General features: G+C 40.6%; 2 protein-coding genes and 1 long non-coding RNA gene across 4 annotated transcripts; 2 read left to right on the forward strand and 1 right to left on the reverse strand.

Annotated features, from left to right (window-relative positions):
• Positions 1 to 626: 626 nt before the first annotated feature.
• Positions 627 to 27,362, reverse strand: Steap2 (STEAP2 metalloreductase). 2 transcript variants are annotated; one of them, XM_027391576.2, is made up of 5 exons: positions 27,238 to 27,362; positions 14,336 to 14,857; positions 10,142 to 10,669; positions 8,689 to 8,853; positions 627 to 5,866 (listed from the first exon to the last, which is right to left on the reverse strand). In XM_027391576.2, exons 2-5 carry the CDS (start codon positions 14,822 to 14,824, stop codon positions 5,579 to 5,581), a joined length of 1,470 nt encoding a protein of 489 aa, XP_027247377.1. In that variant the 5' UTR covers positions 14,825 to 14,857; positions 27,238 to 27,362; the 3' UTR covers positions 627 to 5,578. The 2 variants fall into 2 exon arrangements, with proteins under 2 accessions (XP_027247377.1, XP_027247378.1); XM_027391577.2 differs by lacking the exon at positions 27,238 to 27,362 and adding an exon at positions 26,895 to 27,033.
• Positions 2,893 to 7,546, forward strand: LOC118239474. The gene is made up of 2 exons (XR_004771707.1): positions 2,893 to 3,024; positions 7,263 to 7,546. It is a non-coding gene; the product is annotated as an uncharacterized LOC118239474 (long non-coding RNA).
• Positions 7,575 to 8,199, forward strand: LOC103164031 (40S ribosomal protein S26-like). The gene is made up of 2 exons (XM_035450617.1): positions 7,575 to 7,586; positions 7,670 to 8,199. The coding sequence occupies exons 1-2, from the start codon at positions 7,575 to 7,577 to the stop codon at positions 8,084 to 8,086; spliced, it is 429 nt and encodes a 142-aa protein (XP_035306508.1). The 3' UTR covers positions 8,087 to 8,199.

Below are 27,362 nucleotides of genomic sequence, written 5' to 3' on the forward strand. Positions count from 1 at the left end.
CAGAAGCAGAGATCCTCAGCCAAGCACTGAGCCAAACTCCTATAATCCAGTTTCAGAGAGGGAGGAGTGACGAACAAAGGGGTTAAGACCACATTGGGAAAACCCATAGAAAAAACTGACCTGAGCAAGTGGGAACTCATGGACACCAGTCTGACAGCTGGGAAACCAACATAGGACCAAACCAGGCCCCCTAAATGTGGGTGTCAGATAGGAGCACTGTACTGTCTATGGGGCCTCTGGTAGTGGAATCAGGATGTATCCCTAGTGCACAAATTGACTTAGGGAGCCCATTTCCCATGGAGGGATACTCTCTTAGCCTAGATACACAGGGGAAGGCCTAGGCCCTTCCCCAAATGACTTGACAGATTTTAATGATCCCTCATGGAAGGCCTCATCTGCCCTGGGGAGTGGCTGGGGGATGGGGGGGCAATGGGAGGCATGGGAGGGAGAGGGAACCTGGATTGCTAATGTAAAACAAGATTGTTTCTAATTTAAATAAAATCTATTAAAATAAAAAATGTAAAAAAGGAAAAAATAAAAGAAAAAAGAAAAAAAACATAGACCAAAATATTAGATGAATTCCATCAAATATTCAAATTACACACTAAGATTTTAAAAAAGCAAAATTCAAACATTAAATAATACTTTTTATTGAAATGTATATAAGGCAGATCTAGGAGAATGACATAAAATCATGGTATGCAATTTGTCAAGAGTATTTTACCGGATACAGATGTTTAGCAAAAATGAATACACACAAGAAAAATTTGTACAAAGAAAATCATACAAGTCAATACAAAATAGCTAATATTTTATAAAGGCAGAAAACAAGTATAATTAATTAACAGTAGAATATCAATTTAAACATAAATTGTACATCACCCTTTAAAATCTTTTAAAAGAATTATTAGTCTAACCTAGTCAATAATGCTAGATTAATATTGTGACAGCGAACTGGAAAGGATAAAATTTAGATTTCAGAGAACACAGAAACTGAGTTCTAATTGTTTAAATAGCAGAAGCAGCAGGGAGTTGTCTCTTTTCTAGTGGCCTCCGTTCTGCCTCTGAGTGTTGCCTTGGCTGTCTAGGGACAGTTGTTTATCTACAACCTCAATAGCCAGACAGAAGGAGCCATGAAGAACACATGCCACTTTCCTTGGAGTAGGCCTCAGAGGCCAGCACTCGATGCAGGCCACCTCTCAGGCAGGCACTGAGACCAGTCACAAGGACACCTCACTTCATAAGGTGTGAACAGCAGTCCTCAGCAGCCCAGGACTGAGGAAAGAGACAGCTGTGAAGGACGAACACCTGTGAAACTGTGAAAAGCCTCGGAAGGAAGTGTATGAGAATAATTCCTGCAAGTTGGCAATTTGGAACTCGTATAAAGCACCTGCTTTTTGAGTTACCTTAGCTCATCTAGCTACCAGGAGTGTCTCTAAGCTACTGGGAAGATTCCTGGCCTGCCTTCATTGTGGATCTGTGCACAATGGAAATTTAGTGATTTGTAAAGCTAAAAAACAACCCAACAATTCCTAGTATGCATGTTAGGCTAAATAGAAACACTGTTTTAGTACCATATGGCTAGAGCCCCTGAAAATGAAGTACTTTATGATCTTGTCAATCTCAAAATTATTGAAGAACCTGTTCACTCTGTGACACTCAGAAGAACAGACTATTGCCACTAAAATTGCTACACTTTCATTTTAGGTAACTACAAAGGCTGTCTGTATGCCAGAATTTGTCTTACTGACTTCTGAACAGTGCAGGGTTGAGCAATTCATTTTCCTGATGTCACAAAGAATGGTAGCAGTGGACTGAGGTACGTTATACTACATGTGACGTTGCTTAGTCATGAATTTACAAAACAATTTATTTTATTCTGCTTGCACATTTCAAAAGCAGGATTTTATGGACTGATACAGGTATAATTAGTCGTTTACAGTTTAGTTATGAATCACATTTATAGTACTTATATTTTAAATACCATGTGAAATACTTAAATTTTACAAATAAACCACATTTTGGGAGGGAACATTATAGAATATATTACTAATAGCTTAATGGCATAAAAATTTATATTAAGACTTTTGTCACAGTACATAAGAGATAAATAATAGAAAAAGTTGAATATTTATATGTAGAGAGACAGAAAGAGTTTTTTTCTTTTGAAACAGGGTCTCTTTACAGCCCTGGCTGTCCTGGAATTCATTATGTTAATCACATTGAATATATTCTTGAATATTTCTTGAATCCTGTTTAAAAATAACTTTCATAATTTGACTTAAGTGGGAACATATTTTTATCATTATCAAATTAATTTTGAAAGTCAAATTCTTCAGTCAATTAGAAGTTATGCTAATTTTTAAGAAAAATAATCAGGTAGTTTAGCATGAACTCATCAGCTACCCTCTGTATTATACAAAATAATTAGCTCTAATAAATAATCATAATTTATTCATAATTTATAATTTAATATTTAAATAAAGATCTCATGTAGATTATCTGAGCTAAATTTTAATGTATCTTCTTAAAACAGATGTTAATATGAGTACATTTATATTTAAATGTGGTTTTAAATATTCCTAATAAAGGAAACATGAAATCTGCATAAAAGCTAAGTAGCATGATACATGTTATATGAGTTTTTTTCCTCATAGGAAAAATTACTTAGCTGTCTTTACAAAGGATTAAGACAGATTATGTTTTCTACACTCCTATCATTTTCTCACTCATACTTCCCAAAACATAAATTGGTAAACAAAGTTTCCCTCCTCTTTAAAACCTTCCCTACCCTCCCTGCACCTCTAAAGATTTTAAACTATATTTCATTTGCTTTGTATGTGTGTGAGAGAAAATAGACAGAGACGGATGAGAGAACACGAGAGTGCGTGTCGTCATGTCAAAGGACAACTTGTAGGAGTCAGCACCCTGACCCCAGTCATCCCGGGAACCAGACTCAGCTCATCAGACTTCTCCACAGGCACCATAGCCACTGAGACATCTCTAGGGCTTACTCTTTGAATGGTAAGCTCCTTACCACCACCTTCTCACATTTGACAACAACAAATTTCATTCAACTTCTGAAGCCAGAAAAATGCCTTTAAAGATAAAGAGAAAATTAATGAAAAGAAAAGTTACAGAAGTAGTAAATTAAGCAACCGGAAGTGAATAGATATGCATTGTGAGTGGGGCCTCTCAACATTTAGAATTGTAATGACTATATTACATTTATTATAAAACTAAAACTATTCCATTTTTGTAGCATTCCAAAGGAAAAGTGTCATTTGAAAGATATTTGTAGCTTTTATGTAATTTTATACTTCCAAAGGTCCCCTGTATGTATAATAGCAGTAACTTTATATTATGGGCTACCTCATAACATATATAACATGTACTTTAATCATCTAACTTTCAGAAATATCTCATTGTATTTTCACATTAAATTGTCTTAGAGTGAAGTTTAAGAAGCAAGCAATATTGAAAACACATTGCCATTCTCACTAGTTCATGACAGTCTCAGTATGTGTGTATGTCTGTATTTACTTACACACAGTTACAGTGTGGTGCTGGCTGTCTTGAAACTCACTCTGTAGACGGGCCTGGTCTCCAACTCCCAGAGATTCACTGGCTTCTCCCTCCTAAGTGCTTGGATTAAAGGTGTGCACCACCAGCTTGTAGGTATTTACTGTTAAAAGCCATCACTATACTGGATTCCTACTAAGAATTAATGATTATGATCAATCTAATTAAAATGGGGTGTTGAATTTTACAGTTCACCAAGAAATCATCCAAGAATAGTGAGTGATTTCCCAGACTAACAATGCAGGAGTAGAAACAGAGACACTGGTGGGAAATACAGGTCCACAAAAATAAGAGTCATTTTTATTTTTGATGGTTGGAGTCAAGTCAGTAGGTAGCTTTAGAAATGATACAGTTTTAGGAAGAATACATATAATTACATCCTATCTGTAACTTTACTATGGTAAGTAAGGAACAAATGGGAAAAAATGTAGTACATCCCAAAATTTGAACAAAATGCAATTTACACATGGAACACCAGCACTGAGAAAGTTTTACAGGTAATCTACATGATCATATGTCTCTGGAGTAGATTTATTATTAGCCACGTGCCCTATTATCCTTCGTTCTTATAAACTGCTTCCTAATGAATGGTAGTGAAGGCTGAAGGGTTTCCCAGGAAGAGCAAAGGACATGGCCACCTGACGGAAATTTCTGAAGAGCTGCAGGATCTCCACAGTTCGCCCACACTGCTATGACCCTCTCCCCGCTCAGTCCTTCGCTGCACGACGAGACGATTGGCTATTGTGGGTTTCCAGCAATGATAAGATTATGACCAGGATACTTCTATACATCCTTTGAAGCACACAGCATATTCTAAAGACTATCAATGGCTATACAAGAGAGGAATTGTCTAGATTGGCATCATGGATGCAGTACATGGAGACAAGCCAGGCGCTGTATATTCTGATGTTTAACCAAACAATGGATTCCGAAGGATGACTACTCGGCCATGACTGCTCACCTGCCACCTATTCACCGTGTGACCTTAGGGAAATTTAACTTGTCTATCCTTCAGTTCCCCACATGTAAAATGAAGATCATTTAACGATTTCATGGGTCTGTTGTAAATATTAAATGGGACAAGAGTTTAGAACCATGCCATACATTCCCTCAGTAGACATCAGGAAAATCCTACTCAGGAAGAATGGTAACTGGCCAAAGCAACAAATACAAACTGACGTGTAACAATGTGCAAACCTGATACCTTCACTGCAGATTAAGGGCAGTTCTACAACTCCTGGGGTTGGGACTACGTTCAGAATTACATGGGAGGCAGAATTACAGGTTGAGAGACCAAGTCACTGACTGACATAAATATGAAAATGAAACTGATCTGTAACATAAGAGAATGAAGCTCTCATGAGTTGTGCATAAACAGTATTCATTCCGTGTCTCCAGTGCATTTTAAATATAATTTCAGATTCCTTTTTCATTTCTGTGTGCTCATACTCACACTGCTTTTTATAATTAATGGCATTTTCTAATCCCATTTTTATAAAAGTAGAGGCATGCTCCTATGCACCCTAGGTGCTAATATGACGTGTCCCTTCCCAATAATATATAATTTTGCATTTCTCTTTCTTAAACTGGGTAATAATTAAAATCCTTAGTCTCAGGGAAAACGCCTATACACCGAGTAACATTAAAAGCTTCAAATTCTGCTGGTTTGCCAAGTGTTCTAAACATTCTACATTATCAACTACAAACAGTTCTGCCTGGTTATGCAATATAGTTAAAATAACAGTACTGTTACAGTTACACAAAAGAAAATACTCCTAGATTATAACAAGACATGTGGGCTACAAAATTTCATGTTGGCAAAATCTGACATTTATGAAAATTAACTTGAAGAGAACGCTATCACGATTTCAACTGAAATCTCACTGCCAGGTGTCACACTACAGGAGACTGACAGTCCACTCGGGGAATGCGGAGGGAGGGGTGACGTGATGGCATGGACAGAAGTGTATACGGCAACAGCGAGCACCTCTTTTCATCACATCACTGTGACCCTCTCTGGGGACAGATGAGGAACTGTTCCTCCCATGCCTTCTTCAAGAAACTGGCTCTTTTCCCAGCCCTTTTTAATTCTTTTTAGCTTTCGATTTATGCATGGGAGGAGTAAAATCATCTTACCCAGAATTACAATTGAGGGCAGAACGAGCGCAAGGACGAAGTTCGGCGGTGTATAAAAGCGGTAGTACTCTTCTGCAAAAGCGCGCTTCCAGCCGTAAATTAACACGTGGAAAGTACTTATGAGCAGTGCAACGTAGCCAAGGGTAGACTTGAGACAGAGGGAGAAAAAGACACACATTACTCACCCACACAACAGCCCATGCAGATATACTGCTTATGCTTTGTAAGCAACCGACCTACTATCATCTGAATGAAGCAACTTAAGACAGTTTCATAAATTTCATATGCACTTATTTGCACCACTCCAGTCTTGCACATATCAGGTCAGATTGCATAAACTGAATAAATAGTCTCATTAGTTAATTTAGTATAATACAAGCATTTCCATACCATTAAAAATGAAAGCATATCATTAATATTGTGTAATGTTTTATTAAATGGTTGTGTATCATCACTCCTTTGTGCTGATCATTCTGATTGCAAATTTGTTCAACTATAAATAATACTACTTTAGACCTTTTATATTTTGATTTATGCCCTTAGAACTGATTCTACTGCTGGGGTTATTGATCAGAACATCTAGCCTTTCTCTATCTAATGATACAGATATGCCTGGTGTCCATAATGCTTTATACAGCTGTCGTGATGGCACATGGCTGTGATCCCAGCACTAGGGAGGACAAGGAAAGAGGACTGCAAATTCAAAGCCAGCCTGGGCTATATAGTGAGACTCTGTCTCAACAAATAAGCAAAATAGTGGTGGGGATTGTCTAAATTGCTACATGTTGTACATAAAACCATGTAACAGTGTGTATACAGGTATATAAAAGTATTTGCACAAACATATATACATTAAATACCAAAGAGTGACCTTTTGAGTGTATATATATATATATATGTGTGTGTGTGTGTGTGTGTGTGTGTGTGTGTGTGTGTGTGTGTATATGTACATGCATGGATACTAGTTAGTAAGAAAATATGATAAAACTTAGAGTATAAATATGTAATATAAGTAACAATTCAAATGTGGTTACTGACCATAATAAATGAGATGGCTAAGAAGACTTTTTAGTCAGCCATTTTATAAGTTAAAAGGTTACTGTTTTCAGTTACCTGAATTACTATGCTTAAGGTTACTTCCTTTGACAACTAGTTTATATTACACAAAAGTAATAGTGCATCGGTATACTGATGTAATGTCTAAGTCCACAAGGAAAATGTCAGCTCTCTAGAAGGCAGGATGCTGGCAATTAGTCATCTAACTTTATGATGATGGGTGCCTGACTAGCACCTTCTACCAGAAAGCCTTCTATTTCCTTTCTGATGTGATAAAGTAGCAGTTGGGAAAGCATTCCCATTCTCCTTTCTTTAGAGGGAGAAATGAATTTAGACAAGGATTTTGTCCTTAATTAGATTTTTGCATGACTTTTAAAAACAGGTGAGTTGGAGGGAAGTAGCAGGGAGTGGAAGGAAGAGAACTACATGGCATACATGTATGGCACTTTCAAAGAATATATAAAAATATTATTTAAAAATTTCCCTAGGCATCCAGGCATGATGGTGTACACCTTTAATCCCAGTACTGGGGAGAGAGAGGCAGGTGGATCTGAGTTTTGGGCCACAAAGCAAGTTTCCGGACAACCAATACAAAACAGTATACTATCAAAAGACTCTATTATATTTATTGTATATTTTGTGCTATATACCATTTGGATCAGAAAGTACAGATTGTGACCATATAACTAGAATCCAAATTTTATATGTATTTAAAGTATGTAAATATGTTATACCTATATTAATGTAAGTAAACATTTAACTTTTTAAAGAACACAAGTGTTCTCTGAATTTCTTGGTTTATGATTGACATAGTAAAACACAGTAACAAGATTAACAAATGTGGGGGAGAGTGTGAGCCTGGGCAATGGGTGGAAAGTAGGGCCTCGGATTGTAGGGAGTTGAGAGTTGGAGTCTTGGGGAAGGAAGTGACAAGACCAAAGAAACAAGGAACAATGGGCGTGCCAAAAAGGGCTGTAGCCATGTGCAGCTGATTTGCTGCACGAACTGTGCCCCATGCGTGCCCAAGGGCAAGGCCGTTAAGAAGTTCGTCATTCAGAACACTGTAGAGGCCGCTGATGTCAGGGATATACGTGAAGCAAGTGTCTTCGGTGCTTACATGCTTCCCAAACTCTATGACAAGCTGCATTACTGTGTGAGCTGTGCTATTCATAGCAAAGTAGCCAGGAATCAATCTTGTGAAGCCGGGAAAGACCGAAAACCCCTGCCACGATTGAGACCTGTTGGTGCTGCACCACAACCTCCACCAAAGCCCATGCAAAGAGATGGAATGCCTTGGAAAAATAAAATGTGAAAGATTTACAAATGCAGTTGGTTGTCACAAACCATTAGCACAGTTACTTTGTTTGACAGTGCTTGTGATTGTATGTATACATGTTGAGTTCATTTGACTAATAATAAGTTGACTTTGGGGGGCTGGATAGATGGCTCAGAGACCTAGTTTGATTTTTAACATTCACATGGTAGCTCACAACTGGTCCAAAACTTCAGTTCCAGCAGATCTTGACACCTTCTTCAACCTTTGTGAGCACCAGGCAGGTATGTGGCGCATACACAGAAACACACGAGCAAAATGCTCATAAAAGTAAATTGAAAAAAAATCAAAGTAAATTGACTTTTAACATTAAATTTTACCTAAGCCCACTTCTCCCCTTTTATTCCATAATATAACAGACATTGCTATGACTGCCTTCTAATGTAAAGATGCACTAGCCTTTCCTAACCAGAGTGGCTGTAATCTGGCCCCAGCCATGTGTGCTGCCTGAATGGATGTGTAACTATGGCTTCAAAGGCATTCTTTTTAGACGGAACATATTTAACACTGAACTTAACAGTGAAATTCTATGCTGTCTGATGTGTTACCAAAAACAAAAAAAAACAAAAAACCCCACATACCTGAATAAAGCTGAATTCCCTCCAGTTTAAAGCATTGCTCACAGAAGGGATTGAAGTGACTGCCAGCAGTGACAGTAAGCCCAGGCTCATGATGCCAAAGGAGATATACATTTCGATTCTCCAAACCTCTTCCTCATTCCAAGCATTTTCAATATTTGCATGAACCTAACAAGAATACAGATATGAATTTCCTTTACTTCATAGAACATTAGCTGATTCTACACACCGTTTACTCTTGGCCTACAAAGAACCAGGCCACTTATGATCGTGTTTAAGATTAATAGTGTTCATTAATTCATTATTAATTAATTCAGCATAATGAACCATTGTGGAGAACCTGTTCTTAGTATTATTCCAGATGTGGAGAAAAGGGAGAGAGTGTTTAATCAAAACAGGGCTAAGGCCCCCTCCTTTTCTAGCGTGTGAAGATGGGGACAAGCCATGAGTCCCTGTTGTAGAGGCCCCCCAAGTCCAAGACCATGGACGCCAACTGACTGGTTCTCAAGTGACGGAGGAGAAGCATTTGTGGTCAGACTCAGCTCTGGGATCCTTTTACAGGTTTGTATAGGTGTGGCTGAATGTTTGAGGTATGTCCTACTAAGTTTAACTCAGACTTGTAAGCTACCTTCTTCCTTACCTGGTCCATGTCAATGCCTCTTTCTTCCTAACCTTTCTTTCCCAGAAACCAAAATTTCCTCTGGATAAGGTTCAGTGGAGCTGAAATATCTGTCCACTTGATGGACCTCACTAATATACCTTCCCAATTCCCAACTGTTTCATTCATTTGCAGTATTTTTCTACAAACCCTCCCCTCATATTGCTAATGCATATTAATCAAGTCTGACTTAACTGTGAATTTATGACAATCTTATCTATTTATCTACAAACAACATAATTAGAGCATAAGTTAAGAGCTGGATCTCTTCAGCTGAAAATTTTATTTAAATGTGTATCTACTGGTGGAAAAAAGTATATTCTTAATACCATCTTTACTTTGTCCAGTTTCAGTCAACAAAGCATACATACATACATACATACATACATACATACATACATATGTATATATATATTTTTAAAGTCTCTCCTACCAACATCTCAAAATAGCCCCTTGGGCTGCTATGATGCAAAAGGGATAGCCAAATTCCTGGCCACTAGGTGTGGTGGCTCATTCCTTTAATCCTAGCACTCAAGAGGCAGAAGCATGCAGGTCTCTGTGAGTTCAAGGCCAGCCTGGTTTATGTGGCATGTTCTAGACCAGTGAGGGCTACACAATGAGGCCCTGTCTCAAGCAAAACAATCCCCGCAAAGCAAACAGTACTTCTGCTCCCTAAATATGCCTAGGGAAAAATGCTGCTGCAAAGTGTATATAAATTTACACTATTTTAACTCAGATTTTACAGTTCCTACTAAGATATGTCACTAGAGCCAGATGAATAACAAGCGTGTCCGGTACCTGCTGATAAGCCATGTTGAGAAACAAGTATCTTTCTGACCTTCTCATCGGTAAGCAGAGGCTGTAGGCAACGTGGACAACAGCAAAAAAAAAGCCCAGCAATCCTAGCTGTTTCCTGCACTGTAACCAGGTATCCAACCAAGGTGGAAATTTTCGGTACTTGGTGCCATAATAAAGCTGATATGCGGCTGCCAGGAGGCCTGCCAGGTATACCAGGGACAGCAAAGTAATGGCAACTATAGGCAAGGTTTTGTTCACAATCTCAATGGGAATCTTGTAAAAGTCACTCTGCTGGTTTCTGGCATACGGATGTATCACATCTCTGACAAAGGAATAAAGAAAGAAAAATATGGCCAAGCTTATGGCTACTACCACTGGCCCTCTCCAGAGAGTGAATAGTCGCAGGGGTAAATTTTCAATCTCCTTGGCTGATGATAAGGATCCCAAGTCAACAGGAATAAAATTCAACTGACGGGCAAGTTCAATAACCTGTTGTCGAGCTTGGATATTGTTGCTGCATATATAAACCTGTTTAAAAAAAAAAAACACAAAAGGCTCGTTAGCACTGCTATTCATAAAAGTCCAATGATCAACCACAAACAGTACGGAATCATCTATGGTGTATTGTTTAATGACTTCGAGTGATGCCAGTGAATGAAGATGAGAAAAATGATTATTAACTGTAAACTATTAAACAGACTTAAATACTACCATAGTTATTGTTAATAGTTTAAAACACTATCTTAACAATGAATTAATCAATCAAAAGTATCACATTATGGTTAGATTTATTAGTATCTTAAAAGATAGACTTAAAATAGTGCAATGAAAACTAAAAAGTCTTTTCCCCCTATGATGAAAAGAGAGTGAAGAAAATCTAGCTGCAACCTGGAGAGCTCAGAGAGATTCTCGGGGGAGGGAGGCTGCTGAAAGAGAAGGTATGCTTCCTAGGGCACCCGGGTCAACAGCAAGGGAAGGCACACGCCTCCCTCCCCAGAGGTCTGTGTGGCCATATGCTCCAGGCCTTGCTTTCTAAGGTTGAGGCTGGATCCCCTTGCTTCTATGACCAGCTTTCAGCTGGAGGAATGTAGAGACCCTGCAGAGGAGAGCGATGAAAAGCACTGCCCTTCATAGCTATCCCAGAAAGAGTGCAGATGGGCATGGACTCCACGTGGCAGCCTTCCCGAGTAAAATGTACAAATTGTGTCACGATGCCAGACTTCTTATAAAATTTACCTTCAGGGTTAGAGGCCAATTCATTAAGTATCTGTAAAACACTTGAATAGTTCCAGGTATACCGTTTCATTGGTGAACATATAAAATTTCTTCATTTTTTGGATATATTCTTCACAAGTAAAACGATGATTCTATAAGGCTATTAACTTAAACAGAATGGAACTGTCATTTTCTAAGACTAAACACATCATCTCTATAGTAATTCTAAAGATGGCGTAGGTAGAGTGAGGAGGCCATCATTTCCATAGGAACTCTAATGATGGCATAGGTATGGTAAGGAGGCTTAATTTTTGACTATTTTATAGTCAAAATTCAACAAGTACCTGTTGAACTACAAGTTTATGGCTAGAGTAAGCTACTACTATGAATAGGAAGATCATCTCACTCAGGGCTAGAAAAATATTAGTACAAAGTCTCCAGTGCTGTTTGAAGAAAACGAATTTCCAAATATATCCCTGAAGACATTTGTACACAAGCTCTGAAGAGGCCACACTGACATGTTTGCATGTTAAATCTGTTTACATGAAGGTGACAATACAGAGTTCAGCTTTCAGGCTTGACTCTCAGCTGATGGTAGCCAGCTTTGTGAATGATAAACTCTGCACTATTAAGCAAATGTGAATTTCTAAAATGGGAAACTTTTATATCAAAGAAATAAGGAAAGCATTCATATTCATTTATTGCAGGTGCGAAATGGTGGAGCAAACTCTTCTTTCTTATTTGGAGAAAAGTCTATAAATAATAACATTATGATAGACCCTTTTTTTCTTATTTGGAGAAAAGTCTATAAATGATAACAATAAATCTAGAACTATAAGTGAAACATTCAATACTACAGATTGTTCATCATCCACGCAGGATGAAGTACCAATTACATGGCTCTTGTCAGGACGGGTCTTGTAGCTCATTTTGAATTTGAATTTAATCACTGTTCCATGAAGGTTTTTTCCACTACAAATTGAAATGATCATGAATATGAGGAAGGGATTATGTCAACTTTGTCAAATAGGCCTTGGCTCAAATTTGCCAATTTTATGGGCTATGTTTTCTTAAAAAGAAGGGAAGGAAGAAGCATCTCTAGCAGCTGGAGTGTGGCCCATGAGCAAGCAGTTGCCTAGTCTGTGCAAGGCCCTGGTCTGATCTCTAACAGAGGGTTGGGGAAAGCATGCACTGTTTGAAACACTTGAGCCAGGTGCCGTGGCTTATGCCTGTAATCCCAGTCTTTGGGAGATGCCACGAGGTGGAGGCCAACATGGACCAAAATGTGAGACTGTCTCAAAAAAAATCTAAAAGCAAGAAGGGGGCAAGGAGCGAGAGGGACAGACCTGAAGTGAGTGGTTACTATGATGGCCAATCTTGTCAATATGCTTGAATTTGAAATCACCCAAGGGAAGGTGAATAAAGAAGAGAAAGGAGAAAGCCAGGAGGATGGTGGCTTTGCCCTGTCTCTGCTCTCTGCCCTCTATTACATGAATGGCTCTGCTCCATCATCCTTCCTCATCATGATGAAACAAACCCTCTGAAACTGAACAACGTAAATCCCTCTCCTCTAAGTCCTGGTGCTCATGTCACAGTGATGGCAAGTACTCAATATAGAGTTCATGACCCTGATACGTAGAATAAAATTGTGAGACTCCACTGTATAGGGGATGGAATTAACTGGCTTTTTGAAAGACTCATTATGTGTGAGTTTGTGCACATGAGGGCAGGCACCCTTGGAGGCCTGGAGGTGGAGCTACAGGCAGTTGTGAGCTGCCCATGGCAGATGCTAAGACCCACACTCCTGAGCTCTGCAAGAACGGCAGCTACTCTTAACTGCTGAGCCATCTTTCCAGCCCCATAATCAACTGGCTGTAGGAGCAAAAATGAAAAGGTTCTTTTACTACAACCCTCAGATTCAATGCCTAAGCACACCTCTGAAGGGCTTTTAAAGTAGCCTTCATGTGTTTTCTTAGAGCGACTTCATTTCAGAAGCATTAACAGAGCCTACCATCTGCTGCCTTCACAAGCTGAGCTAGGTAAGGTGTGGTCCATAGCCTCGTGTGCTGAGAGTGAACCTGAGAAATCCAGTCTACCTCTGCCTACCTGCCCCACGGCTTAAAATCCATTCTTACAACAGATGTTCCTTTTTTTAAAAAAAAAAAAGATTTTATTTATTATGTATACAACATTCTGCTTCCATGTATATCTGCACACCAGAAGAAGGCACCAGATCACATAACGGATGGTCGTGAGTCATCATGTGGTTGCTGGGAATTGAACTTAGGACCTCTGGAAGAGCAGTCAGTGCTCTTAACATCTGAGCCATCTCTCCAGCCCGGAGTGTTTTTTTTTTTTTTTATTTTTATTTTTTTGGTTTTTCGAGACAGGGTTTCTCTGTGTAGCTCCGGAGCCCATCCTGGCACTCGCTCTGGAGACCAGGCTTGCCTCGAACTCACAGAGATCCGCCTGCCTCTGCCTCCTAAGTACTGGGATTAAAGGCGTGCGCCACCGACGCCCAGCTCAGACTTTACTTTTTATGTGCTATAAAAAACGTAATCTATGAAAAACACAAAGGTTATTCTAAGGGATTCTTAGGATCCTACCAAGTCCTATTTCATTCAGAGATGGGATACTGCATTACCAAGTAGCTCCAGCAAAGGCAGAAAGGGGGAGAGATAGGGGAAGGGAGGGCAGAAAGAGGGGGAAGAAACAATCCGGAGGACTAATGTAATGTGTCATATGACACATCAGCTAGCATCACCCTTTCTTTAATTAACTGGCAATTACAGAAAAATACATGTCATTTTAGAAGTTGTCACATCATCTTTTCGTGAAGAGAAACCTGCCTTTATGTAGTTGGAATGCAGTCTTCACACGATCTTACATAGTTTTCAAATAATCAATTAAATGCATTTGAACTTGGTTTACTTGATTACAAAATGCCAGACATATCATAAAATTTAAGGTCACACATACCTGGCGGCTAGCATCCTTGGGACCTAACTGAAGTGCCCAAGCTGAGATAACATTAAATCCTTTGACAATCAGGGAATCTGGGAATAGCGAAGCCAGGTACTCTGCATTGGATTCTGGGTACTGGTTCACCTTCATGTTGTTGCTCACATCAATCAGGATTTTGCCCACAAGCAGATGTCTCAGATCCCACAGGGAGGTGTAATGTTCTCTATGGATAGCCACAAATATTATATTTGTTTTTGTTAAAGCATCTTCATGGTGGGTGACATCCACCACATGAGGGAAAAATTCAGATGCAAACTTCGGGTTTCTGCTTCCTATGACCACATGATAGCCACACCTAATAAGCCGAATGGTAAGAGACTTGGCAAAATCCCCACTTCCTATCACGCCCACAGTGACCTTCCTTGCATCTTTGATACCATTTATGCCATTAGGCAAAAAAGTCTCCAGGCTCTTGGGGCTTCCCATCATAGAGATGGATTCCATGGTAGAAATGTTTCTAAAATCTCCAGGAATGCCCTAGAGGAGAGAAAAGAAAATATTCACCAATTAAACATATCGACAAACAGTAAACACTTCTAACGCTTTAATTATATCCTGTATCTCTAAAGGCAAAATATTTTGACATGCTATATGACCCAGAACACAGCAAGCACAATTTGTAAGGTAGAGAGATCTCTAAGCAGAAAAATTAACACAAAGGTGATCAGCTAAATGGGGCTTCACAAGTTCACACAAACATCCTGGGAATCTTAAGATATAGATTCTCACTCAGCCAGTCTGGAGGAAGGCTTGGGAGTCTGCATTTCTAAAAAAGTGGTGTGGATGCTGCTGGACTATAGACCCAGCAGCAAAGTGTAGCAAGGCTTACAGCAAAGAGGGAATTTCACTCAGAATGTTTGTTAAAAAACAGCTCTAGAAGCAAGAGCTCAACAGATCAGGAGGCAAATCAGAAATGACACCAGAGGCAGGGAAAGGACCTTCATACCAAGAAATGGCTAAAAAAAATTCCATAAAAACAAATTTCCATGCAATACAACCAAAACTGGACAGTCATTTGGGTGCTCAGTCTATGAGCTATCCCATATACCTGATTAACTACAGATTTTTAAAGGCAACTAAGATAAAACAGCCAACAATAAAATTAATGCCATCACTTGAACAATAGCTAAAGAAAAATAGGCATCAAAATCTAGTGGAGAGCCAGGCATAGGGGCACACACCTTAATCCCTGCTCTTGGGAGGCAGAGGCAGGTGGATGTCTATGAGTATGAGGCTAGCCTGGTCTATTTAGTGAGTTCCAAGGCCAACCAAGGCTATATCATGAGACTCTGTCTCAAATAAAATAAGAAAAAGAAAAGAGAAACAAACAAAAACCTACCAATGGATTAATTAAATACCATAGACACCTTATCATCTGGCCTATATTCTATAACATAGCTTCCCTATGTAAAAGCGTTTTGTCTCGTTTATGATTTCAAATACATAGTATGTGTTTACCTTTTTCTTTCTCTCATCCACTGGCTAGGAAGACTATGATGCAGTTATTGTCCCTGGGGAGGGGTTGTCAAGTTTCTTTTTTAAGTGATTAATATTTATATTTGTAATAACTTGCTCACTCACACAAGTCAGACTGCCAGGCATCAGTCTCACTGCTGGCTCTGAATGAAAAATACTATCCCATTCTGCCCCCACTTGCGCAATTTTGTTCACGTTAACAGCAAATACAGATAGTTTCAGAAGTTAATGGATTCTACAGGCACTAGTGGGATGCTTCAAAACATGTAGGCTTTTCCCCAGTTTTTGGTTTTTACTAAATAAAAGCTTTGGAGTCAGGAAAACATACCTCTCTGTCCTAGCAATAGGTCATATTCAATGACCCTGAATAGATCCATAAACTAAATATTGGAAGAGCAATACTAATATTAATATTGCTTAATTCTTATATAGTACCGGTTTCAGCTCTGATATTTTAGATGTTAATCAAGTCCATACAACTGTCCCAATGAAGTAGGTGCCATTATAATGTCCATTTGCAGATGAGACAGAAAATAAGAGCATTAATTTGTCCAGTGTTGCATGAGAACAAGAAAAGCCAGGATTAGAACGGCAGGGAAGGCATGGGGCGGGAGATTTCAGAAGGGTTGGTTGTTGCTGCAGCTGCTGCTGTTAGCTGGGAAGTGGCTATGGGTACAGGGTAGAGGAGTCATGTTCATATTTGTGGTATTCTCTGGCTATTATTTAGTAATTTTAATGTCTAACTTAGGTGAATGGAGAAAAATCTACCATCTTCACATCTATTACATATCTCATTTCATGCCTTTCAAGTTAGGAAGTGTAATTATGCTCTCAGACAGTCCTAGGCAACCAGGCAGTGCAAAGCCATCTTCACATTACTGGAATATCCCGGGAAACAGAAGTTAAAGGAAGCCAGTACTCGTTTCATTTCTAAATAAAGGGTGAAATTACCATCTTACCTTTCCCTCATAGACATATTACCTAAGGGTGAAACATTACTAGATCTACTCAGAAAGCCAAGGATTCCCATATCCCAACTGTTCAATATACACTGCAGCAGCTCTTATGTAAGAACTGCAAAACCTTTCAACCCAATAATCATGACAATAAGGCCTTTTCGAATTAAAAATAACACACAAAGGCATTAATCACTTAACAACTTTTTTAAAAAAATAGAACGAGTTCAGACCTCTCTAAATCAAGAGTGTGAAGAAGTACATAAATACCTTTGAACCTAAAAATGTCACCAGTGGCTTTGTATTAAACCACAAATTTTATATCTATTAAGGGGCAACCCTTGTATTAACACCGTGGTCCCTATGCACATAGTATCCTAATGGCAAATTCTACTAACGCTGTAATGTGACTAGGAATAAAATTAACCTAATAAATAATGAGACTCTTCATTATAGGGTTAAGGTGTGTGTGTGTGTGTGTGTGTGTGTGTGTGTGTGTGTGTGTGAGAGAGAGAGAGAGAGAGAGAGAGAGAGAGAGAGAGAGAGAGAGAGAGGTTTTAACTTTATTGCCTATTGTACAGATGCATGACTATGGAGGTCAGGCGACCTCTACAACTTTGTGGAGACAGTAGTTTTCTCTTTACACCATGGGCTCAGGGGATTAAACCCCAATCACCAGGTTTGCACAGCAAACACCTTTATCCACTGCACCATCTTGCCAGCCCAAGAGAGATCTTTCATGGACCCAAGATAGGAAATTGTGGTATATTGCTGAAACCATATACCATACTTTTATGTGTTGTTTCATAGAATATTTTCATGTATAATCTTATTTTGTGAATTCCTCAGGTGGGTAGAGAATATATATTACCCTTCATCTAAATGAAGCAGAAGGTCAGAGAACTAAGCAATTTGACAGCATGGATTCAAATAGAAGTCTTCTAGCTTCCCACAGGACTTAATCCCCGGAGGCAGAGGGAGCTCTAGGAGGGAGCCTGAGCTACATAATGATAACCATCTTACAAAAACAAAAAAGCCTGCTAACCTCTGCTCATTCTGAGGCTGCAGAGTAAATCTACAGTCATCTGTGTGTTTCTAAAAACAATGCTAACTTTAGCTAATTATCTCTGCCTGAGTTAGCTCATAACAAATTATCTGAATTTATTAATACCATAAAACAAAACATGAGTGCTTTCTAAGTAACATTTGGAAAATTTCAGGGGAGGGGCCACGTGTCCTCTGGGGACACTGGGAACCTGCAACCACCCTGAAGGGGAGGAAAAAGAAAGCGCCAAAGAGTGTGTTCATATCCCATTGGAGCCCCCCCCCCCATTTCAGACCAAAGACCAGGCCATCATCTCCCACAAGCAATGGGTAATATCTGATGCTGAGCCAGTGGTGTAAAAACTTCATCCATTAATAACTTGTTCATCTAGTATTCTGGATTGTTTCCTTAGAGTCTAAGATGAGAATTCATGGACTATTAATGACACCTCCACATTTATCTAGCTAAGGAAAAGAGAGCTCTGTAAACTGTACTGTTTCAGTTGGCAAGGAGTGATGCATTTACAGTCTCAAGGCACACCTTCCCTGTAGTGACCCAACATGAGTGTATATGGGCCCATGTGCTCTGTACATCCGAGACAGAAAGTCAGGGACAATACTGTGCTTACACTCAGAAAGCCAGGCTCATTAGGGAGACTCGGGATGGGCTTATAATAAAACATATAATAAAAAATTCATCAGCTTAGAATAAATAAAAACTAAATTGTATAGTCAGAGCATACCCCAAACAGTCAGGAGAGAATACTGCATGGTGCTTGTTCCTTTACTTCAACATTCTCTATGTCTCTGTCTGTGTCTAAGTCTCTCTCTCTCTCTCTCTCTCTCTCTCTCTCTCTCTCTCTCTCCCTCCCTCTCTCTCTCCCTCTCTCTCTCTCTCTCTCTCTCTCTCTCTCTTTCTCTCTCTCTCTCTCTGTGTGTGTTTGGGCTTTTTAAAAGATATGTGTATTTATTTTATGTGTATGGGTGATTTGTCTGTGTGTATCTCTGCACACCAGAAGAAGGCATTAGATCCCACGAGACTACAGTTATAGCCCGTTGTAAACTACTACGTGGGTCCTGGGAATTAAACTAGGACCTCTGGAAGAACAGCCACCTCTCCAGCCATCCCCATTACCCCATGTTATATGTGTAAAAGATATTTACAAACTCCTCCCTAATACCTGTATAACTTCTGCATCATTTTGCTGAGAATGTGCAAATGCAATCTAGCTTAAAACTAGGAATGTCCCAAAGGGAATCTAGTTTCCCACAGCCTTCCTTCAAAGGTGCTTGTGCACTGACTCCTGAATACCAACTAAAAATACACGGAGAAAGCAAGGTGGTTTTCAGTTATTCTGCTAGAAGAACTACCCTTTTTTATGAAGAGTGTATCTTTCATCCTTTTGTATATCAAATGTTCTCTTTTCAGGAAAGGGTAGTGATAACATTGTCTGTGGTGGTAATGTTGTGCAGTCCCTTTCACTATTTTTTTATTTTATTGGTTTCTAAAACTACCAAGCTTTACAGGGCCATAATTTTCATAGCCAGTAGGAGGCTCCAAGTGGAAAGGCCCAGTATCTGTTAGGAGAAAACACTTTTCCCCAGAGGGAAGGCACCCTGGAGTCAGGCCCCATCCCCCATCCCACAGTTATCTGCTTAGTCATACACAAAAGGCAGGAGCACATTCCAGAAAAGGAATGTCAAATATCCCACACCAATTTTCTCTAACTCGATGATGGCTTTAACCATTGCAATTTCAGTTTGTGCTAGGACAGTCCCTGAATTCTCTTGACATTTAAACAAACAAGTAGAACCCAACGGCTTATTGTAGGGCAGTAACAGATTTTGTGTTATTTGGGGATTTTGAACATTTTCAAACCCTTCAGAAAAGCCCAAAGGCAAGGCTCTGGCTCCTCTTGAAGCAGGCATGTAATTTCCTAATGCAGTGGTTATCTCAGGCTGTTTCAGATTTCCAAGGTTCAATATGTATTCAATAACTAACTGTATGTAGACGTGATCTCATGACATTTCTAGATTCTGAGTCACTAAAACAAAATCTTATGTGCATTGAATTGCAATTACTAGGACAGAAGCTGGTCACAGTGGCACACAACAGAAATCCTGCCCTTGGTAGGTAGATTGAGGAAGATCAAGTGTCAGGCCTGGTAGACAGCTTTAAACCCCCAACTGGAAGGCAGAAGCGGGCTCATCTCTTGTGAATTCAAGGCCAGCCTACTTTGCATAGGGAATTCCAGGCAGTCAGGACTACCTAGTAAGACCCTGTCTCAAAAATAATAATTAATAAATCTAAGTCACCCACAGCTGCACAGTGAGTTTAAGGCCAGTCTGGGCTCTGCGAATGGGTGGAGCAGTGAAACAGTTCAGTTAATTTTAGGAACATTTTCAACAAAAAAAGATTTCTGATTAGGTCTAATTCTATAAATTTAGTCAAAACATTTTTTCTCAGAGATTTCAGGTAACAATTTTAGGTATGTGTATATGTGTAGACACCTGTGGGTAGGTGCGCATGTATGGATGGATGCTCCTGTGCCTGTGTAGGTTAAAGGTCAACGTTGAGTGTCTATCTCCATTATGAGATAGGGTCTCTCAACTCCAACTTGTCTCAGCCATCCATCCCCCAACAGTCAACCAGCTGTCAACCGGCTAATGACATGAAACAGGTACTAGTTTCCTGGTTATCCAATTGATGGATTATGAATACTGAAGCATACACAAAACTTAAAAATACAATTTGATTGAGGTGTGATTTACATAAAGAATTTATTCACTTTAAATATACAAATTAATAGCTTTCAGTAAATGTATATTATGCACCCATTTTAATCAAAAGCTAACATCACTCACTCTAATTACAAACTCCCTTTAAAAAAAATCCTGCATCTCTCAATGTCTGAAAGAGCCACTGACCAGTGAATATATCCTATATCCATCCTTCCTTCCTTCCTTCCTTCCTTCCTTCCTTCCTTCCTTCCTTCCTTCCTTCCTTCCTTCTTCCTTTCCTTTCCTTCCTTCCTTCCTTCCTTCCTTCCTTCCTTCCTTCCTTCCTCCCTCCCTCCCTCCCTCCTTCCTTCCCTCCCTCCCTCCCTCCTTCCCTCATATCTCAGCTCTGTCGAACAAAGCAGGGCCCACTGGTGGATGAAAAGGTAGAACTAGTCTCAGAGCTGCCTCTTTTCACAGGAATCTCAAAAGACAGTTTTGTTTTCAATTCTAGCTCCACTGAATGACCTGGAGAAATTTAAAAAGACCTGGTCATTTGTTATTATGTAACAATCCTGATGTCTACTTAATTGGCTGAGGGTTGAGCTTTGGCATCAGAAATTTTATAGGAGATCATTAGTTGTGAATAATAGGTATCCAGGACTCAAAAACATCTCTAAAAGGTCAGGATTCAATCTAATGCTTGTTTTCAGAGACAGCGATTTAGCTGACTCTTATTTGTGTCTGTTTTCATGTTGTTGTTTCCAACAGTAAAAAATAACCACCCAGAGAATAGCTCCCCTTATTAAGACAAGGTGAAGAATATGCATGTGGTCCATTTCCCTCCCCTACTCAGAAGCAATACCAGAAACCCCCCTTATTAGTTTGTAACGTCTTCCCTTCACTTTCTGGGAAGAGCAATGCTATGTCTTAAAATGTGTCATCTCACCACACAGGACACTGAGTTCCTGTTCCATAACATCCAAAATCCCAGTGTTCTCATGATGCTAACTCTTCATCCTCTCCCCTGAGGGAGTGCTGTTTTCCCTGGTTCTCCAGGTTCCATGGGTCTTGTGGGAGCAAACCCAGTCTGTCAGTGAGGGGTGGGGATTCTGCTGAAGTAGATTTACAGAGTGTCTGGGCAACTCTGATTACTATCTTTCTTATAAACTCCCAAGTGATGGCCATGAGCCAAGAGCCCTTTCAGCTAAAAGATTCTTGATCTTCCCTATATTTTTACTTGGTTATTTGAGGGTAATACAGATTAAGTACTTGATAAAATTATTCCGTTCATAGCAAGTTTTAACTCTGTGCTGTTGAGGCAAATGGACTGGTATTGTAGGCTCCTGAATCCATCTTGATTCTCAGTCTGCCTCTATATTCTCTTTGTTAAATGGAAAGCACTTATATTTGACTCCTATGATCTTTTCCAAATGCTAAAATTCTCTTCTTTGTAATTCTTGAAGCATCATAAAATGTTAACATTATCACCTTATAATTAACACCAACTACAGGAGTTCCAGTTAAAAGTATTTCAAAGTAGCATTCAGGCTCCTTGAGATCTCAAGGTCCATATGGGTATTTAATTTGACCTAGGCATTTAATACTTAAGGGAATATTAACACTGTAAGACAGTAAGCTACATAACCCTTGTGGTAGTTTGAATAAGAATACCCGCCCCCCATAGGCTCTTATTAGTGTGGCTGCTACTGGGCGAGCTTTGAGGTTAGAAAAGCCCATGCCAGACCCTAAGGATCAGGATCTAGAACTCTGAGCTAATTCTCCAATACCATGTCTGGCTGTGTGCTGCCATGTTCCCCACCATGATAATAATGGACAGGCCTCTGAAACTTTAAGTAAGCCACCGATTGAATGCTTTCCTGGTGTCTCTTCATAGCAATACAACAGTGACTAAGACAGTCCCTGAGGTTTGCAGGGTAAGGTTCCTTGACATCCCTCCAGCAGAATGGCAGCCGTAGTGCTAAGTTAATTTTGAAAAACAGGGCCTAATTTATTTTTCGAGAAAATGTCTAGGTCGTTAATTACTGGATAACTATAATTCTGAAAGAGCAATCTCAGAGATTCTCATGTCTTTCACAATCCGAGGACTGTTATTCAGAAAATGAAATCCTCCAGGGCTATGAAGTGGGGTACTGTATTCTTCATAAGCTCATATCCCAATCTTCTTAACTTATCCTGCAAACACCTCCTAACAACCCCTCCCTAACATTACTGCTCTCCGCTGACTTCTGGACTATCCCTTTTCACTAAAGATGTTTTTTTTTCTTTTCTTTTCTTTTCTTTTCTTTCTTTTTTTTTTTTTTTTGTACCCCAGCAGCTGCCAATCCTCTCAAGACTTCACCATTCCAAGAGATAAACCTTTTGGTTGTTGTTGTTGTTTTGCTTTTGTTTTTTGAGACAGGGTTTCTCTGTGTAGCCCAGGATGTTCTGGAACTCTCTAAGTATATCAGGCTGTCCTTGAACTCAAGAGATCCTCCTGCCACTGCCTCCAGAGTGCTGGGAATCAAAGACATGCTCCACCATTGCCCTGACCGTGTGCCACTACCATGCCGGAATCTTAGACTCAGGTCTCTTGTTTTCTTAAGCATGAAAGGCAAAAAAAGTCTCTGCTTCCACTTGTCATTCACTTTCCAATATTTCTGATATTCCAGTACCTTTCTAATAACCTCAATGTAAATATTCACATTTGACAGCTTTTGCTGGAGAGGATGTGGAGAAAGGGGAACACTCCTCCATTGCTGGTGGGAGTGCAAATTTGTACAACCTATGTGGAAATTAGCATGGTGATTTCTCAGAAAACAGGGATCGACCTACCTCAAGACCCTGCAACACCACTGTTGGGCATATACCCAAAGGAGACACATTCACACCACAAGGACATTTGCTCAGCTATGTTCATAGCAACATTATTTGTAATATCCAGATTTGGAAACAACCTAGATGCCCCTCAACTAAAGAATGGATAAAGAAAATGTGGTATATTTACACAATGGAGTACTACTCAGCAGTAAGAAATAATGACATCCTAAAATTTGCAGGCAAATGGACAGAACTAGAAAAAAATCATCCTGAGTGAGGTAACCCAGAACCAGAAAGACAGATATAGTATGTACTCACTCATAAGTGGATACCAAACAAAACAAAGATACCAGCCTACAGTCCACAACCCCAAAGAAGCTAGAACCCTCTTCCAGAAACAGATGAAAGCAGATGCAGAAATCCACAACTAACCAATGGGCCACGCTCCTCAAGTACAACTGAAGTGGAAGGAGTGAAAATATGAACTAAAGAGTCAAGACCATGATGGGGAAACCCACAGAATCAGGTGACCCGAGCTAGTGAGAGATCACTGACACAGGTCTGACAAATGGGGAACCTGCATAAGACCGAACTAGACTCCCTTAATATAGGTGACAATGGTGCAACTGGGACAATATACGAGGCCACTGGCAGTGGGTCCAAGATCTAACTATAATGCACAAACTAACTTAGTGGAGCCCATTCTATATGGAGAGATACATTGCTCAAACTAGACCAGTGGGGGTGGTGGTGGAGAGGTGCCTTGGTCCTGCCTCAATCAGATGATGGAACAGACTTAGTTGACTTCCTATGGGAGGCCTTACCCTCTCTGTGGAGCAGATGGAAGGAGGGAGGAGTGAAGGGATTGGGAGGAGAGAAGGGAGGGGGAACTGGGATTGGAATGTAAAAAAATAAATTAATAAGAAAATCAAAAGAATAAATGTTCACTCTTATGTTTAGAAGGCAAAATAACTCTCTAACCACTAGCTCCTGGCTTCTCTGTAAACCCTGTCTAGACTTCACTGTGTATATTGAGTTATTCTCTTGGAAAGACCCTCCACTCTTATTTCTCCACCATATATACTTGGTAAAACGCTGGAAGAACCCAGCTACCCATTTCTCTGTAACTACACTCAGCTTGGTGCAGAATGCTAAAGAAAAATCAGACAACCAAGTTCCTTGACCCTATCATACATTCTTGATGACCACCTTTACTCATTAAAGGCCAGTCTAGCCCACCCAGCCCTGGCGGCCATCCCTTTTGCCTCCTAAGGGTACACAGTTATGGCCTTTCTTATGACATCTCAAACTTAACAGATTCAAAGGTCAACTCTTTTTCTGCAGTAGACCTGCTTCTGCTACTCCAAATGTCTTCATCTTGGTGAGCTGGTACGATTTGAGTGAGAACTCTGGGGGTCAATGCCTATTCTTTGCTTTCCTTCACCCTTGATACTAACTCCTGTTCTTCCAAATATTTCTTGGTTTCACAGTGTAGCCCTGGCTGTTCCAGAACTTGGTATGTAGATGAGGCTGGCCTCGACCCATAGACTCTGCCTGCCTCTGCTGAGATTAACAGTAGGTTCCACCAAGCACAGCCCCTTTAAAATATTCTAGGCTTCTTCACTACACCAGCATGCCCAACTTGCCCAACTGTTTATCCTTTTTCACTGAAAACCTTTACGCCACCCTCCTCTTTGAGACAAGGGCTCCCCATGCTGTCCAGGCTGGTCACAAACTCCTGGGCTCAAGTGATCCTCCTGCCTTGGGATCCCGTACTCTAAACACATGTCATCATACCCAACTTGCAAACACTTTCTAAATGGTCAGCCTGTCTTCATCTTTATCACCACCCTTTACACAACCATTCTCTACCTAAGAGCTAAGGCCATCTTAAGACATAAACCATCATAAGTGTTTCTCTTCCCTAAAAATCAGCAGCTCCTTATACTTAGAATCACAGCCACCTTCCTGACGGTGACCTAAAAGACCCAAAGATTGACAGCATGTGTTCACCTCTCCTGCCTTCTCCTGTGTGACTGTTATTTCCTACTGCCCAGCCCCGGAATCCTTTTCTAGAAAAGACTAAATCACTTTTCCATTCTGGGAACTCTGTCTCCTTACTGGAATGATTCACTGAAGCCCACCTGCCCCTGACCTCTTTCAGTCCATGTTAAGTTCCTGGGGATTTACTTTAAAGAATTATTTTTGCTTTTTTACCATTTGCTTACTCTCCCCATCACACACACACACACACACACACACACACACACACACACACACACACAAACACAGCCACCACACTGCCTAGCACATACTGATGAAGTATGCAATAAATATTCTTTGTTACTAAGTGCATTTTCATAAATGCCAAGGCCAAAGAAAATGTAATGAGTCTCTAGGCCAGATCTCTCTTTCTGATAGTCAAGATTTGTAGGCCCCAAAACATTAAGTGATGTGTCAATGTCAAGGCTACCTCAGTGTCCCGGTTATAAAGGGAGCAGGGAGTAACTGCACTTCCTGATACTCCGCCTTCACCTTTTGCCACGGCCACAGCTTCCCAGCTTTTGGTGCATCTTTATCCTCATTTTTCTGTATCTTTTATAATCATTTAAAATTCTGCCTTCATCCATGTTGTGTTCCAGTATTAAAGTACAATTATGCTCATTCAGTAGAAGAGCATTTTCCATGGTACCAGCACAATAAAAGTAATTTGGATGAAGCCTCTCATTTTCCTCTTTCACAATTAGCCAAACTTAACACTATTGAAACCGGCTCCTTTCCCTCCCCCAGTTGATGGACTAGCTGAGAGGCAGGAACTACAGCAGCCAACCACTACCTCACTCACACCTCCAGGCAGCCTGGAGGGGCTCTGGTGTTGCTAGAGAGTCAGGATGCATGTTTTTCTCTCCAAATAGATTATCTTGAGTGTGGGGAGAAATACAGTGCCAAAGAACGAAAAACAAGATCGACTAAATAAAGAAGTAATAAAAAGAGATCCAAAGGGCAGGGTGAGTAGATTGGAGAGATGAAGGTTGCAAGCGCGGGGGGGGGGGGAGTTAACAGGGACTAGAGGCTAATCAAGTAATGGGGGTGCGGTGGGGGCAGAAGTCTGTGTTGCCTACAGTGATGGAGCGATAATTAAACGTGGCCTGGAATAAGTTTTTCTATAAAAAAAAAAAGGAAAGAAAAACTATCTGCCAGAAGAGTAAAAAATCTGACACCAATACTGCTCCACGGGATAGTAGAGCTAATAAATGGAAACCTCCGTCCAAAAAAAAAAAAAAAAAAAAAAATCTCTTTATCTCCCTATGTTATTTTAAGAACAGGATTTTTAGGGCATAATTTTCAACAAGTTTCAGCCGAGGCCGAACACGGGACGCAGAGATAATTAAGGACACACTAAAAAGAACAGACCAATTACTTCTAACGCAAAAATGGCCTGAACACAGCAGGATCGCATTAGTGGGGCAATAAGCAAAGCCACGGCCCGCATTATTTACCTGTTTGTCAAGCAGCGCTTCCTAAGAGTGAAAAGTGCTGCATCAACCCAAAGTGGCTGGTAAAAGTAACCTGCGGGTCCTTTCCCTCTTGGGTGCATCCTACCCTGGCCTCCTCTCTGCAGGGCCCGACCTGAGGACTTCCCGGGGGAGCTCTCCGGGAGAACCCGGGAGAGCAGGGGGCGGAACGGGAGCGCCGGACACCCTCCCGCCGCCCTCCCACCTGGCCAGCTCGGCGCCCGCCGAGTGCGGGAGGAAGGATGCGGCGCATCTCGGCGCCCGCTGCAGGCGACCCCGGACCATCCGCCACCCCCGGACTCTCCCCCCAACCCCTCGGCTCGCTCACCTCCGCGCCCTCCTCTCCCGGCCTCGCAGCGCCGAACCGCGCCGCGGCTCCCACGCGCCCGGGGCCCGCCGAGCTACCGGGCCTACGGAGGCGCTCCTCCCGCTGATCTCCCGCCCCCGAGCCGG

This window comes from Cricetulus griseus, assembly GCF_003668045.3.
Source record: "Cricetulus griseus strain 17A/GY chromosome 1 unlocalized genomic scaffold, alternate assembly CriGri-PICRH-1.0 chr1_0, whole genome shotgun sequence".
Taxonomy (NCBI): domain Eukaryota; kingdom Metazoa; phylum Chordata; class Mammalia; order Rodentia; family Cricetidae; genus Cricetulus; species Cricetulus griseus.

What these genes read in the sequence shown, in the direction of transcription:
- Steap2 (XM_027391576.2), bottom strand. Translation starts at nt 14,824, where the DNA reads ATGGAATCCATCTCTATGATGGGAAGCCCCAAGAGCCTGGAGACTTTT. An exon ending in CCAAGGATGCTAGCCGCCAG is followed by an intron (nt 10,670 to 14,335) that starts GTATGTGTGACC and finishes TTTTTTAAACAG; the next exon opens with GTTTATATATGCAGCAACAA. An exon ending in TCAACATGGCTTATCAGCAG is followed by an intron (nt 8,854 to 10,141) that starts GTACCGGACACG and finishes TATTCTTGTTAG; the next exon opens with GTTCATGCAAATATTGAAAA.